Here is a 17,655-nt window from a genome sequence, read left to right on the forward strand (position 1 = left end):
TCTAAGTTGCTCAAGTGTAATTTGAGCTTTATTGAAGTTTGATATTTTGGGTTGAATGTAAATCTTTATTATTATTTTGCGTTGGATTACTATTAATTGTTGTAATTACCGGTATGTTATAGTGAGGCTTTGATCTGCTGGTTTGAGTTTAGCTGATTAAATATAGGCCAAGCGTGATAAGCAAGCGGCTTGTTATGGGCGGGCTATTACAACGTTCACTTAATAGTGCGCGCTGTGAATAGTACATTTATTTTACAAAAAAAAAAAGCACTACAGTAATAATGCATTGTTTTTTTTTTTTTTTTTGGCAAATTAGCAAAATTTATTACCAAAAGGTAGGAACCATGAATCCAAACAAGGAACACCATAAAAGGTTAGAGTACAGACCACTCCTTAACAACCAAACATTACAAACACAACAAAGGTGAAAAGCAATACATAAGGCCAGACTGTACACAGCAACAACATAACAACCCATTCATGCATACCTAACTGCACACACCCCAGGGCACTCCCTGCAGAACAGACTAGATCAGGAGTACAACCCACACCCAGCACTCTTGCAGCAGCACCTGGAGAAGCTGGGTAGACTGCAACCAGCACCAAAACAGCCTCAACAGCAGCCAAAAACTGCAGGAACAAGCAGATGCAGCACCAACAACATCAACCAACATCAACCAGTAACACACAGCAGAAAGCAAAAACAGACGAAGTAAAAACAACAGGCACCAGCAACAAATCCTAAGGAACATAACTAGCCCTAAATATTATCTCCACATCAAACAACACAAAAAATTCTTATTTGTTTATGTTTTTAATTACGGAATAACTTGACTTCTATGAATTTCTTTTATATAATACAATTATCTATGTTCAGTTTGCTCAGCACTGTAAAATGTTAACTTCAAACAAACGGAGGGAGTTTAGATGAGTACCTTTTTGATGATTGAAGAAGGTAATCCACTTTCCAAAAACACCTCCAATTCAGCATTAAAGATTTATTCTTTCCCACAATATGTTTGTTGATGATATATAACGATTTAGTAGAGATGAAGAAAAAACTATATGATTCTTTTTAAGACATTTAGACTTTTCTGAGCATGGTGGGTCAATTAAGAACGCTCATGCATCTCAAAATCAAAAATACTCCATATACTTTAAGGGTGTTCCTGAAAATGTAGAAGGCATTGTCATTATCTAGCAGTCGAGCTACTATGAAGCAATGTATCTACATATCAGGCAATTTCAAATACCACTTGACTGACAGAGTTACAGTGGCCTAACAAGTAAACGATCTTGGGTTACAGTTCACAGCAGCAAACAAAAGAAGTTTTTCAATGACAGAGACTATCAACAAAACCATACACGGGACTACATGTAGGTTGTCCATGCCAATAAAATTCCACCAACATCATTGCTAAAGGAATTTTCCTACTAAAACACTGAAGGATTTTTTAATTAGACCAAAGTCTCCTAAGAAAGTATATTAGTGAATTCCAACGAAGACTAGACTTCCTGGCAATAATCAGTAAGAAGGTTGGAGCTTATAATTAGGGGCATACTGGCTAACCAATGCTGATGTACAATATAAATATGAGTTTGTGCGTACAACATTATCGACCATTATAAAATATCAATGCAGCATTGAATACCTCTTAGCAAGTAGGAAACTAGGAATGCATCTCATGCTTCATATGCTAGATGACTATGTCAAAATAAGATTAATAAATGATGTTTATAAAAATTTGCGCTTAAAGCAAGTACTGAAGTTGAAATCGCTGCCACAACTCCAACCTCTTCTTCCCTCCTGAAACACCTTCTGCAAGCCCATATCAACCGATACAACACCCCTTACCCTGCACCCTCCCTCCTCTTTCGTGTATCTCTCCCTCTATCTCCTTCTCATCTTCCCCCTCCAGCCCTTCCCCACATACCACCACATGACTGACCATAGTCACACTGGATGAAGACTATCTCCTTCAAAAATATAAGAAATCCAAGAACCCAAACCAATTTGACCAAAAATTCAATACATCGACCTAAATAAAAACAAATTAAACCCTAAAATGACCCGAATCAGTTTAACATAGGGTTTTCCCCATATCATGAAGAAGGATTTCGACTTAGTTGTAGATTTTTGTTTTAAATTGCATTTTGTAAATTAACAGAACCCACCAGATTTTCATCAAATTAACAAGAAAAACGAAGAACAATATATCACCAACAATTCAGCAATCAAATCAGCGAATCTTCTTCATACTTGTCGTTCTCCAAGTATCTTTGATAGAGAAAAACGAAAAAACCTGGGAGTTAGGATCTTTGATAGCGGCGACACCGTAAACATCAGGAAACTCGCCCTCGAAGATCTTGTTGATGTCCATACTTCTTCTTCATACTTGTCGTTCTCCAGTGATTAGCGTTCAGGGAAATCAAGTAGATCTGTCAAAGTAATGCACAGATAATAAATTATCAAAATTACCAAAAAAATATGTAAAGCTAAAGATTAAAAATCAGAAGATCAACATATGAATCGAGCTATATCTGTAAGAAGATCTAATTTAAAAATTTATCTTAGCAGAGAGAAACTCTCTTTAATTTTTTATCAGCTTGTTTCCGACGAAAAGAATGTTGCTATTGTACTTCAGTGGTTATGAACTTATGATTAGATAGTGGCTATGTTCATTTCTAAGTTAACACCATCATAACAGGGAGAAATAGGAAACATATTTACAACACTATTTATAGCATCTCTGTTACGAACCCCGACAAGCTCCGAAGCCCAAACTCTAAATTGAGATAAATGACATCTTTTATTTGTCAATAGAGTTACAAAACTGTTGCAACAACTTTTGCCAAGAAATAACCAACAACACAGCAAGGCAAGTACAATTTTCGCCAAGGGAAGTATTTGGAAAAAATGTGTTCCATACTCCCACCGAATGAACAATGGAATGATAGGTTGACATAAATCACGTATAATACCAAGAGAAACGCTCCTTTGGTATGCTCGTAGTTAACATGTACTTCATACAATAGCCAAGAGTACGGAAGAGTAACTTAACTTAGGGGAAGGAAGAAAAACTGTTGAAGATAACGTAGTTATCCTAGAGTATAGAATATCATATAAGATACAAGTTACAAGTATACGACTTGAAATAACCAAATTGAGAGAATTGGACTCAAGTCCCATAACCCCTAATCTAGCGGAAAATACTGTGTAAATATTAGTGAACTTATCTATTCTTACACTTGCCTGCTTTTCAAGAAATTATCAACTCATATAATAGTTACAAGTTCAGTTTCTTCACCAGACTTTAATTCGATCCATATCGAGGAAATAGTGTTTTGCATACCAGTTAAGTAATGAGAAAAGCGATAACAAAAAGAAAATCAGGTCTAGTAACCAATTAGTAACAACATATCAGATTCAAGACTGATAGATGCACTAAAACCCCTCAATGAAGATGGAACTGGCAATTCCTACCCACCTTAAATTAACCCACTTTCTGCCCCACCACACAAATACAAACTGAGGAAATTTTCCAAAGAACATGCTGCACACAGAGGTTTTATGGCAACATATTCTAACAACTACAAACATCAAATTAATAGTAGCAAAATGAGCAGGGCACAATTCACACACATTCAGAAAATATACAAGTAGTAAGCACCAGAATATAATCCTGATTATTATGAAAAAACACTCTAAAATAACAACAATAACAAAAATACCAGATAAATTAATTAAATAGCCATAAAAATACAGATCAACAACAATTAAGCACAAATTATTCCAAAAATGAATACCTTGGTGAATCCTCATCGCCTGCTCGACTTTCGTATGTATTTCACAAAGCACACAAGCTTCATCTTCAAGCATCTTTCTCATATCGTCAACTTTTCAAGATCTATTTCAATTTTATTCAAAACAACAAGTTAGGGCAAAAACTAGGTAAGAAAGGAAATAAGATTTAACAAGAGAGAGAAAGACGAACAAACCTGTGAGGAGTTAGGATCTTGCGGCAACACCGTAAGCCGGCATCGGGAAACTCGCCCTCGAATATCTTGTCGTTCTCCATACTTGTCGTTCTCCGGTGACTGGCGGTTTCGGAAATCAAGTAGATCTGTCAAAATAATACACAAATAATCATAAGTACCAAATATTATGTAAAGCTAAAGATTAAAAAACAGGAGATCTAAGGACTTACAATTCGGAGTAGGTTGAAGAAAATCAATCACCTCGACGGCCGGGAACCTATATCTTCCAATTTTTAGAAAACACATAACTTCTTGTATCCAACTTCTTAGATTTGAATTGATTTTTCGATTTCAATTCTCTGGTCGACATTATCAAAGCAGAATTGAATAAAAGTTAGATCTTGGAAGATTATGGAATAGGGGAGGGAATTAGAGTGAGAGATTGTGAGAGAAGAGTGAGAGGTTGGGAGGAGGTCTTTATGTCTTGGATAAGGGGATTCTAGATCTGAAGGGTTATTTTGCAGCGTTTATCGCAGAAAATGCAATTTCACGCGCTGCAATATTTTGTTTTAATTTTTTTTCATTGTCGCAGCGTTTTATTAGGAACAGAGTTGGAAATTTTTCATTTAATGCATTGACCCGCGTTGACTACATGTAGTTGCAGCAAGGTCAATGAGGGAGAGTTGCAACCGAGGGGTTGCAAATGGAGTTTTTTCTACTAGTGATGCTTTCACGATAATCAGTGAGTTAAAGAACATGTTCCAGGATCTAGCTCGAGTCGAAAGATTCGAGACTCATTGAAAAATTCTTGACACTAAGCTCAAGAAGGGCGAGCCCGTAAGTCCACATGTTCTCAAAATGATTGGACTCATTGAGAATATGAGTCGGCTGGATCAGCAGTTCTCTCAGGAAATGGTTGTAGACACCATCCTCCATTCTCTTCATAGCGGGTATGATCAGTTCAAGCTGAACTACAGTATGAATAGTCTGGATAAAACGCTCAATGAGCTTCACGGTATGCTGAAGACCGCTGAAAAGACGCTCAAAAGTGATAAGCAAGATGTGCTTATGGTGCGTGGGGGTAAGTTCAAGAAATCTGGTAAGAAGATGAATGCTAATAAAGGTGGCAAGAAGGCCAACCTAACTAAGAAAACTGGCGGCACCAAGTCTGAAAAGAAGAAGGTAAACCAACCCACTTCTGAATCTGAATGCTTCTACTGTAAGAAGAAGGGGCATTGGAAGAGAGATTGCTTGAAGCTTAAGGAAGATAAGAAGAACGGAACGATCGTTCCATCTTCAGGTATTTTGGTTATAGACTGGAAGAGTGTTTCCATGTTCCAAGTCTTACTAAAAATATCATTTCTGTTTCTTGCGTAGATGCTAAGGGATTTACCTTTTTAATAAAAGACAATAGTTGCTCGTTTTATTTTAAAGAGATGTTTTATGGATCTGCTAGATTAGTCAATGGACTTTATTTACTAGATCACGACAAACAAGACTACTACAAAAATGGGCTAAGAAACCATTGCTAGGGCACTGCATAAGTCACTTATTAGGTTTCTCAGATAAAGAAACCAATTATCTTAGAAGTGTGGTTTCTTAGAAAAATATAAGAAACTTTATAACTGAGATATATGGTTTCTTAGATAATATTTATATTTAAGAAAGAATCAAGGGAACCGAAGATCTTTCAAAACCAGTTTCTGAAGTTTTTTTTTTTTTACTTTTTCCTTAACCGAATTTCTTTTCATTTTTTATTTTTACTTTTCAAAATCAGTTTCTTATGTTGTGAAATACAGAGATAAGGGAGGAGAAATTGGGAGAGAATAACTGTGTTTCTTATTCCATGAACAATGCGGTATATATACATACAATATAATAGGGTTTGCTTATGAAACAATAAACCCTAAGATCTAGAATATTCCGGAAATATATTAAGGGTATAATGGGCATCCACATAATATTCATAACACTCCCCCTTGGATGTCCATTATTGAAGATTATGCCTCGTTAAAACCTTACTAGGAAAACCCTGTGGGATAAAAACCTAGTGAAGGAAAAAGAGTACATCATTCTTCATAATACGCTTGAGATGTTGCCTCGTTAAAAACCTTACCAGGAAAACCCAGTGGGACAAAACCTTGGTTAAGGGAAAAAGAGTGCAACACGTATTTCTCCCCCTGATGAATACATCATTTGAAATCTTCTGGTGCAATCGATCCAATATTGTTGAGTAACTTCTCAAATGTAGCAGCATGGAGTTCCTTGAAAATTGATTCTCAAAATTTAACCTGAATCTCCAATTTTCCACTTGAACAGATGAACTGAATATCTTTATCACCAATGCTTTGAAAATAATACCTGTAAGATCATTTGTTTTTCTCTATCTCATTCGATACGTTTGTTTTCGAGTTTCTCGATGCATAATACTTTAGCTTCACCTTAGATAGATACATTTTCTTGTATGAAACTTATCCATACATATTGGACATATATACCTTCTTCTGGAGGTCATAAATGGTAGTTTTCAATCAATAATGATCAAACTTTCTTTGGTCATTAAAATTATAGATAAATAACAATATCATCGTCCAACTTGGAGGTATAATATAGCTAATAATGTTATTTATACTATGGTTCTTCTGGACCATAAAATAAAATTTATCATAAGGACATTACATACTTTTATCTTATATTTTAAGATGATTCATATTTGTACAAGAATTCTTCTTTGAATAATTGAATATGTGTATTTCATAACTCTGTACTCAAACTTCAGGTTGAATTGTCATTTCAAAAATACTCTTTTAAAATTTTGATAATATCTCATCAACGTGTTGTGATATTCATATGCAAAACTCACAGGGCTAGATGTTTAAGAACATCATGTATAAGTTCTTCAGGAACTTTTCTTATTTGCATGATTCACAACATACTATTAAATCGGTACTATATTTCTTTTGCAACTAATAGCCCAATGAAGCAAGAATCTCATCTTATAAATTTCCATAAAGTTGCAAATCCGTCTTACTATTCTTTGGATTCACATTTCATATACGACATCATAATATTTTTGAAACATGTTATATGAAATTATAACTAGATAATTCTACATCATACCATGATAAAACATAAAACAATCTAAATGTATGATGAATGATGCATTAACCTATTAACTACACATGTATATGAATGTAAGACTCAAATGCAAAACACTGTACAGTGTGGATATTTCAAATCCATAACTTGTTGGACTTCAGGTCCATGAGCTCATTTGATCATTATAGTTATGTCTACATCGAAACAGACATAGATTTACGATCCCCTATTCAAAATCCATTATTTCTCGCATATGCATTATATTACGGTTCCATCACCTACCGGTATCATCAAAATTATTCAACATATATTTTGCATGCTATTCATCAATGATATCTGAATACTTATTCAATAGGTACCATTCATTTTTTCTCACGGGCCATCTATTATTGTTCAGATATCTATACCACTTCAAGGGTATTTCATACACTATATAATTAATAGTGTTTTCTTTATTTTCAAAAATATCATCAACTGCATTATCTTGCCATCCTTTTCATATAGTCACTATGTTGGAACCGTATATATAATCTACACTTCAGGTGTATATATTTAAATAAATATTGACAAGATATATAATTCTCAACACTTAATATATGTAACATCGAGCACTATGACTGTCATATACCTTTATGTCTCTAGACATTATAAAACTTAACATAATTAAGTCATAGATATTTATGTCCAAACATACTTCGAGGACATAAAGTTGGCATGTACGCTTTCTCATATGGGGATCAATTTACTATCTTTCAATTTTGCCAACTTATTTTTTTTTTTTCGTCTCCCCCTAAGTTGGGAAAATATTTTCAATATGTTATGGGGCATAAAGTTTCACCAACTAATATACTTTTCAACGTGTATTTTGATAAATATTACATACTTTTGTTCTCTTCTGGAGACCAACATTGATTATGGGGAGTAGATATAATATGCAGTTGTTTTCTTCATACTTTCTCTTTTCGTGCTGACGTATGATTGCCCCAATCAAGAGATTTATGATGCTTATTTATGATACTTAAATCAATCACAAAAACACTTGTAAACTTATTGGTGATCTTCAAGTCTCCTACTACCATTCTGGTGAACTTCGGGTCACTTACTATCATGGTGAACTTTCAATCACCTATCATTATACAATTTTTTCAAAATCATTAATATCTCTTGTATTTATTTTCTCAATCGATTCATTATAACTATTCGATTGAAATACAACTCAACCTCATCATTTTGTCCTGCCTTTGAATATATACAACATATGAGGGAGTGTCAGCACATAAAATTTTATTTGATAAGAATTTTCAAATTCTCATAACGGGTTTTCTTAAACTCGGATGGCCTGGATTATCACATCATGCGTATATAATATCATATAAAATATTTCATTCGATAACTGTTGGTTATCTTCTCAAAGTGATCACTGTAATTATAAAATACTATAATTTGAACATATTGTGATGTGATATAACGACACAAACTGGTGTCTCAATTTTAACGGCAAGACAATCTAAACAAAACTTATGGAAGATAGATGGTACTCTTCAGGAGTATCCATTACAATTTTGGTACATATCACAAAAGTATCTTCTCCAGAATGTAGTCTTGTACTCATGCTCATAAAGCGAGTCAATAAAATATGAACACATATTTCATATTTGTACCAAATTCAAGATAATTGAATTATAATCTTGATCATATACTACTAATTTTATTATGTTGAGAGCTATCTCCCCCTAATCCTTGCATGTATTTCTGTATAAATTTAGTTCGGAGAGCGCGCTACAATGTCTACTAGACATATTCTTTCAATATCTTCATACACCATGTTTATCTACAATTTATTCTCCGTTGATGAGTGATAATAAAGATCAACAAGATATTTTGGTGTAATGGGCCCAATATTTATTTATCTTTTCTCCGCAACCAACCAAAAATATATAAAATTTGAGTTTTCTCATCATTAACTTGTACATGCTTTCCATCATTACAATCTCACTTCCGGTGTGTATATGTGTATTTTGAAATTTCATTCATACTAATTCATTCACCCATGGTTCTACAATATTTTACTTTCACATTCTCGATCATGACTATTGACATCATTTTCATTATTTATAGTCATACAATTTTGTCATTCACTTCTGGGAATGGTTTACCTAATTGAACTTGATCATAATACTTTTCTTCAGGATTTCGTTATTTATCCCATCCACCAGAGAGACAATATATAACTATTTAAAAACACTCTTAAATCTCTCTCAAACATATCGTGTCTGCAGAACCACACTAGTTTCATGAGAGAAATGTAGGGTATCTTGACAACAAGATTTAGAAACTATTATAGTTTTCTAGGTCATATTTTCTTGTACTTCCCCAAAAGGGTTTGCGGGCCTTTAATGGTCAATGTCCAGACTTATATTATATAGTCAATGATCATAAATTCTTTCCTTGTTTCAATAGACCAATGCCCTTTTCCTCCATAGTGGTAACATACATTGTTCACATTCTCATTTTTATCTTTCTTTTGCTTGTTACCATCTTTGTCCCACCTCTGGTGGGAATATGAATACTTGAGAGAACCACATCGACCTCGTCCATATTTATATCCACGCTCACGTCCATGACTATGACCACGTCCTCGACTACTATTGTTGTGTGGTATTTTTCTTTCCCATTATATGATATCACGTTCGCTTCAAGGAATGGAGCAGAACCAGTTGGACGTGATTCATGATTTTTCATCAATAGCTCGTTATTTTTCTCAGCCACAAGGAGACAAAATATAAGTTCAAAATATTTCTTAAATCCTTTTTCATGGTATTGTGTCTACATGACAACTTTATTTGCGTGAAAGGTAGAATATGTTTTCTCCAGCATTTATGCATTAAAAATTTTCTCTCCATAAAATTTCAATTGTGAAGTAGTTTTGAACATAGCTGAGTTATATTCACTTATAGACTTAAAGTTTTGTAGTCTTAAATGTAACCGATCATGACGAGTTAGGGACATTATCACAGTTTTCTGGTGGTCATACCTTTCTTTTAGATTACTCTAAAGAATTTGTGGATCTTTATCAAGGAGATATTCAAGTTTAATTCCTTCATGGAGGTGATGCCGAAGAAAAAGACATGTTGTATTGTTTTCCTATTTGAATGTTTCACGAATTCCTTTTAGGATTTATTTCAATATCTAACAGCTATTATAAGTATGTCGTAGTTCTTTTCAGTAATATCAAAGACCTTAAAATTCAATTTTAGTAAGGTCGATCCGGTCACTAATGATTAAGATAATAATCATAATAAACACATAAAAGTCGTGGATCCAAGAGAAAAACTTGCAGCAATTAATCCCACTTAATATACTTGAGCGATTTGTTGTACAAACAATATTAAGTAGAATACCAACGTGTCAATATGATCACATAAAGCCATCAAAATTTTGCACTCGATAAACTAATCAAATTGGATAAGATAAACATTCATATATTTAATTTGAAAGCAATCTAATTGAATTGCTACGACGCTTAATATAAACTTTCTTTTCTAATCCCACAAACCATAACCAATTACTTTGGCTGAGTGAGAGATTGACGACAACAAGACAAATAACCAAATATTTGTAATTTCACTTATCCCTCAAAGAAAAATCAATCACGAAATTATTACTATCTAATTAAAATAATTGTAAATCCCATGGCATTGCTATTCAGACCCGACGGGCAAAATAATCATCTTCAGCTATGAATAAATCATTATTGGCTATGCACATATTATAGAGATGCAAGACCAAACTAAATTTTGGAAAACCGTGAACGTGCATGATATACTTAGAACAAGCCGCAAGAAATCACTATCTAATCAATCCAAAATTTAAATCAAGCCGCAACATAAATTCGCAAAGTGCAATTAGAAAATAAGAAAATAACCTTATTCATCAAACTAATAATCCATATGTTACCACCATACCAATTGGACGGTTAATAAAATGAACATTCAAAGCAAATTTATTTAATGAATCATATATGCAACATGCGTACCTTTGCGGCTAGGAATATTTGTGATTTCATCAAACTACATTAATCATATCGGTTAGATGAACTCGTTGGTAGAGCTTTGGTGCTGATAACGTGTTGTGAAATACAGAGATAAGGGAGGAGAAATTGGGAGAGAATAACTGTGTTTCTTATTCCATGAACAATGCGGTATATATACATACAATATAATAGGGTTTGCTTAGGAAACAATAAACCCTAAGATCTAGAATATTCCGGAAATATATTAAGGGTATAATGGGCATCCACATAATATTCATAAGCATTTTTTCATCTTTCAAAACTCCGAGTGCAACACTTTTTCATTTTTTTCTTTACTTTTCGTCCTTTTCTTTTCTCTCTTCTTCTGAAGTTGTGGATCACTTTTCATGTTTCTTAAGCTAGCCATCTCCCTTCTTCTCTATTATGTCCTTTGCCTCTGCTCTTTCACTCATCCATAAAAAATTCTCGATCACCGCCATACCCTTGCACTCACGCATTTCAACAATTTCCCCCAGATCTCATCTCCTTCTTCTTCGCTGATCTAAATCTTCCCCTAATTTTCAATAATTAGGGTTTCTGCTGAGTTTTGTCGTTCGAAGCTGAAATGTCAGGAGCAGCGTCAGTGATATTCCTTTTAGCTTCTCGCTGGTGGAGTTGTCGGCGGCGTCGCTAAAACTGCCGTAGCGCCTCTGAACGAATCAATATTCTTTTCAGGTGATTTTTTTATCTTGAAATATTTGTTCTATTCAATTTCATATTTGAATTCAATTGTTTTTGTTTTTCTTGGATAAATTTGGGTTTTAGATTGTCTATTTTGTTTAATTTGAAGTTTGGCTAAGCCTGTTCTTGTTTGATATTGTAATTAATGTTTTAATGATAAACAAGCAAGTTAGGTTTGGATTTTTGCAATTAGTTGGATTGATCCTGTCTGCTAGAGTGTTAGTGGAATGAACAATTGAGTTGAATTAAAAATTCGAATGAGTTTCATGGAATGAGTTTCATCCTGTCTTCAATCTACTGCATTTTTCAACTTGAGAACATTTGAAAATTAATCTGCCAAAAAAATTAAAAAGCAATACTTAGTAAAGGGACCTGTTTAAAGATTAAGATACTACAAGGCTGAATTTTATGCACCAAAACTAGCCCTGGTGATAGTAAAGCCAAATACCAAAGCTTAAAACAAGTGTTCCAATAATAGGAAATATCCTTAATTGGTTCTCTACCAATAATGTATGATTACAGTTTACAAGTGCACCTTTGTTTCAATCACTTGATTAAAATAACTAATATGAGTAATATATACCAAATTAAACTAAGCTTTCGGACTCTATATACCAAAGCTTAAAACAAGTGTTCCAATAATAGGAAATATCCTTAATTGGTTCTCTACCAATAATGTATGATTACAGTTTACAAGTGCACCTTTGTTTCAATCACTTGATTAAAATAACTAATATGAGTAATATATACCAAATTAAACTAAGCTTTCGGACTCTATATAACCCTGTTGTACACAAAAAATCAATTTTAAACTAACAACAAATTGACATAATATTAATACATAACCTGTTCTGGTCTTCAGCACACAAAAAACAGAAACAACTTTCTTAGAGGGGTGGGGAAGGTAAAAAAAGAAGGGAAGGATCATTAACAAATAGGTGGTCATGTATCAATGTAGGTTGAGAACAGAGTAAACTTTAGGGTTAATCTTAATCAAAGTTATGGCTGTGATTTTTCAGGATGTAGCAAAGGCCGAGCTCTCTCATGATCTTGATCAAAATTTATACAACATATTCCTTCTTTTTGAATATATTACAAAGGCCAAGCTCTTTAAGAAAGAATCAAAATGAAACATGTATTCAGCACTCAACAATAAACATTAGATTTCAAATTAAAATTAATTGTTTTGTTGTACTAATTTTACCATGCATTTGCATTCCCAAATCACGATTAATGGGAAAGGAACATAAAGAATACAAATTCACACAAGATAGGCACAAGTAGAAATATGAGATGGACATGATAGATGATAAACCATGCCTCCAAAGAAAAAACAGTCACAATACAACTTATCCGAAAACGAAACTGCAAGACAGGAAGAAGGGAACCTGACATGAAGTGTTTGAAAGCAGCCTCATATTTTCCACCACAACCATCTCATAATTTGTATTGTTGTTGAAGATTTTAGAAAATACAGCTGTTATCTTGTGTATAAGGTCTGCACTCATAGCCAAAAACAAGCAAATGAAATCAACAAACCAACATACGGACTATGGAGTATTACTTTGCTCAAGACTCGTAATACCAATTATATCACCATCATTCCGAAAACTTGCCTTACTAAATAATAATCACTTACTTCTGAATGATTAAAATTCAAATTATAAACTTACTTTTCGTCATAAGAGAAATCAATGACTATGTTGCTCAAAACACAACTTGAATAAATACAATCACAATTGAATTTACCACAAATTTACTCTCTACTGTAGGTAAATATAAACCTTACAGACCAACTAGATTAGCATAAATAATTAACCATAATAGCGAATTTTCAGATGAAGCACAAATCAGAAACACATGAAGTATATAAAACAGTAAAAGAATTTAATGAACAAAGGGATCCTGAATTACCAGTATGAAGCTCTACAAAAAAAATTACCAGGCACCGAATATTCGTCGCTGAAAATGCAAAATTTAGATCAAAAGAGAAATTGGAGAAACAATAAACTACCACATAAATTTGAAGTGAAGTTACCAGCGAAATTCAAGATCAATTCAAATTGGAAATTGTAATTAAAATTAAAATTGATACTCTATAAACCATAGAAATTACTAGCGAAATTATAACCGAAATTCTTAGTGTAAGGGTACCACATAGAAGTCGATAATAAGAAGAACCACCTGCGAAATTCGAGATCAAATCAAATTGGAAACTGTATTAAAATTGCAATTTTACTCCACGGACTATAAAATTACCAACGAAATTATAACCAAAATTCAAAGTGAAAGAGTATTGAAGTCGACAATCGGAAGAATTAGGGGCTGGAATCAGAAGTTGTTCAGAGATCGGAACTGGAACGTGCGTCGGAGACTGGGAGGTTGGAGTAGTGATTTAGGCTTTCAGAGAAATAGAGGAGGTTAAAAATACTTCATTACGGCTTTTTTATGCACGTCTTTCCTTGTAGGAGCTAAGTTAGGCGACGCTTTGATATAGCGCCTCAAGTTGTATACTTACCATCACTTAACTCACTCTTGCAAATTGGAAGGTAATGCTTATAGTTACCAGGCCATCACTTAACTTATACTTGGTGTATGTCACGGTGTCACCCATATAAGGTTGATGGAGATGTTCTCTAAGCTGCACTATTCTTTGTATTACTAGAACCTTTCATTCTCGCTAAATACCCTTGCCTCCAAAGTGTGAGTGTTATGCCTCTAATTTGCTCATTCTGGGTATCTCTATAAGTCATAATATACTTAGTTTCCTACTAAGTTATTGAGTAATATTTAGCATATACTAGAGAATGATCATTGTTATTATATCACGGCTGAAATTCCCACAGCAAATATGTAAAAACTTACCTCTGTGCTGTTTCATTGAAACATCAAAATTTTCAAATTTCAACCTTAATCTTCGTAGTGTCGTTAGGTGTCCTGATTCCAATGGTTAATAATCTTCTTAGGTTCATTACTTTCATATATTCTCGAGCATAAGACCTAAGAAAAGTCTACTAGTGGTGCTATACTGTTGTAGTAGAGAGCTCACTTGTATATTTTGGCTTTGGCAGGGAAGTAGAAAATTAAGTTGGTAGCTCCGTAGATGACAGTGATGGAGGTGTTATTGTACCTCTTTAGTTCTTAAGGTTTTGTAAGTTTGTCACAGAATGGTAGCTAACTTAGTAGGTAGTAAGAGATGCTTGTTTACTCAAACTCAGAATGTACTGAAATAACTTTGTGGTCCTCTGTACTAGGTCGACCATATGCCAAATTTTGGTCTATAGCTCATTGTAATGATCTTGCTAATTAATGTCTGACATATTGGTTTTTGTTTTGGGCAATAGAAGCGTATCCGGGATCTTTTGACTTAGATATGTATTTACTGATGCAGAAGTAATCAACTGTTTTACCAAGTATTAACGTAAATATTAACAGAATGTATATATCTTTGAGTAACATATATGATTGGTAATGTCGATAACTCTATACACATTACATATTTGCAATACTCTTGACTGTTATGAAGTTTGCGTCCCTAACTAGGCCCCTGCCGTTCCTTATTAGGAACTCCCTATCTGACAAACATAGATTAGTAATCTTTTAAATGATTTTAGGTTAATTTTTGTTTTCCCCTTCTTTTAGGTAGAGTTATGCGAATAATAATTAGTAGTTCAGATGTTAACAAGGAATGCGAAGAAATCATGATTACCAATATCAGGAAAAAGATTATTTCTAAATTATTGATAATTTTGAATTAATTGGAGTTCGTTAATCCAGAACTTACAATTCTCCGACTAATCCGAATTAGAGATGGGACATGGACCCTTTTGTTTGATTTGGATGTAAATATTTGGTGTGTTTTGGGCTGATGGACTCCTTTGTTTGGTTGGTATGCAGGAAGTTCTGTGAGCAAATTTGGTATGAAATTGTTGATTAATTATCTCCGAGATGACCTGAGGGTGATAAAGAACCATTTTAGGAGGTTGATCCGACTAGATGGTTTGGCCGACATCCTGACCTTCTTGGAGCTAGAGCTGTGAAGACTGCAGATCTGTTCTCACTCCCACACGTAACAGAAAACACTGCAGATTTTGTTCTCACTCCCAGCACCCCGACCACTAGAAAGGTAACATGAGAAAAACTCATCTTGATAAACTTACAACACCACTTTTTACAGAACTTCCAGTCCTGAAACTCTCTGGTAATAACTTTCTTCTATCTGATTGGATACTAGACAAGTAGACAGTAATGCTTCATATCATATTTGCTTCATGACTTCATAGTCTCAGAACGTCATAGAGAAATGAGACTGTGGTAATGTTGTAGTAATGTGCTAAAAAAACTGGCAATATATATCAGAATTACACCTGCAAATTACGGATCAACAACAACAAGAAGCTATTCTCCTCTACCCTTTAACCTCTCCCTCCCCATCTTAAATCTCTCAGGACATTCTTTCTTCTGCCTCTACTTCTCCCCCTCCCCTAATCCTGTTGTCAAAGCTACTTTGTGTAATCTCTGACAAAGTTACAATTTGACCTTAGCAAAGGCTAGATTAGTTTCATCTAAGGCAGCCTATGCAATCAATAAAACAAACCTGTTTTCTTAAAAAGAATTAGGCACCAGGTGCAAGCAAAGAAATCATCTGCCTTGTTACTAGCATACTTTACAGATCTTAGTATTAAGCTTCAATCTGCAGGAGTTTTAAATCAATCAAAACCTGAACTTCTTCAGCAGATTCAGCTATTCAAGTGAACCAGGAGCATCAAATCAATTTGACTCTTGCCAGTTGGAACTTTTAAACCATGCTATTTTCAGCCAGGTGCTCCATCACCACCTGACTCAAATCAATTGTTGGCGAGGTATATACTCCATTACGTCTCTTTAACTTTTTGTTCTGGCTGCATCTTTACTGAGTTTCATCCTTTAATTCTTGTGTTTCTAAAACAAGCCATAAAAAACATGTTCCTTGCTTTATAAAATCCTAATGGCCAGCTGTTCAATGAATTTGTTAATTTTAAATGAAACATACAATTCTATATGGGTCGGACTTTCTACTGTTCATCATAATTTCCCTGTTTATAACCTGGTCTGCTAAGTTCTGATATTCCTAGTCTGCTAAGTGCAATACCCTTGTTGTCCCTACCACCAGAAGGTTCACAACAACACAAAGGAAATAGAGAAAGGTTGTGGACATGTGGTTGCTAACTAGACTTGAAAACGAATTTCTTCAAAGTAGCAACAAATTTGAAGTGTTTCTAAAATGACTTAATTTTGTAGTGAGTTGGATTGGGGATGGTTGTTTGGTCTGATGTGGGTGAGCTACTGGCAGTTGGGGTGAGAAGACATACTGCATCGTGGAAGGCAGAGATGGGGGAAGCATTGGCTGCACGGTTTGGTTTGAGTGTAGCCAGGAGGTTGGGATATGAAGAGGTTGACTTAGTGTGATGCCATGAAGGTTGTGAAGGCAATTCATAAGAGAAAAGCTGGCAGATCCCCCAGGAATTGATCCTAAATGATGTAGTCTCTTTAAGTCAAAGTTTTAATTTATTTTGATTGTTTTCATGTAAGTCGAACCGGGAATTAAGCTATTATAAAACATTCACCTAATCTTAATTAATATCCTTCGCCGTAGAATTAAGCATCCTTGACAGAATTTACTTCACATGTACTTGATTAGTTTATATCTTTTAACATATACCTATTTTAATCGTTTTTATGTCTTGTATATATGTAGTACTTTCCTCAAGTTCCTGCCACTTATTTTCAAGCGATGATTAACGAAACACGGGATACTTTGGTTACATATTTTTTCAAGCAATGAT

General features: G+C 34.1%; 1 protein-coding gene and 1 long non-coding RNA gene across 7 annotated transcripts; both read right to left on the minus strand.

Annotated features, from left to right (window-relative positions):
* Positions 1-295: 295 nt before the first annotated feature.
* Positions 296-4,523, minus strand: LOC110793896 (uncharacterized). Of its 5 annotated transcripts, none has more exons than XR_008926481.1 (5): positions 4,209-4,523; positions 4,000-4,124; positions 3,808-3,908; positions 2,304-2,439; positions 296-1,169 (listed from the first exon to the last, which is right to left on the minus strand). XR_008926481.1 is itself a non-coding variant. In XM_056835247.1 (3 exons), the coding sequence occupies exons 2-3, from the start codon at positions 2,379-2,381 to the stop codon at positions 394-396; spliced, it is 315 nt and encodes a 104-aa protein (XP_056691225.1). In that variant the 5' UTR covers positions 2,382-2,439; positions 4,209-4,519; the 3' UTR covers positions 296-393. The 5 variants fall into 5 exon arrangements, 2 of the variants coding, with proteins under 2 accessions (XP_056691225.1, XP_056691226.1); XR_008926480.1 differs by having other exon boundaries at positions 296-630; positions 936-2,439; positions 4,209-4,521; XR_002534826.2 differs by having other exon boundaries at positions 296-2,439; positions 4,209-4,521.
* Positions 4,524-11,159: 6,636 nt separating this feature from the next.
* LOC130466336 (uncharacterized) lies at positions 11,160-14,494 on the minus strand. 2 transcript variants are annotated; one of them, XR_008926483.1, is made up of 3 exons: positions 13,745-14,494; positions 13,224-13,328; positions 11,160-12,163 (listed from the first exon to the last, which is right to left on the minus strand). It is a non-coding gene; the product is annotated as an uncharacterized lncRNA (long non-coding RNA). The 2 variants fall into 2 exon arrangements; XR_008926482.1 differs by having other exon boundaries at positions 11,161-12,163; positions 13,219-13,328; positions 13,745-14,464.
* Between the last annotated feature and the right edge of the window lie 3,161 nt (positions 14,495-17,655).

The sequence above is a fragment of the Spinacia oleracea genome, chromosome 1 (assembly GCF_020520425.1).
Source record: "Spinacia oleracea cultivar Varoflay chromosome 1, BTI_SOV_V1, whole genome shotgun sequence".
Taxonomy (NCBI): domain Eukaryota; kingdom Viridiplantae; phylum Streptophyta; class Magnoliopsida; order Caryophyllales; family Amaranthaceae; genus Spinacia; species Spinacia oleracea.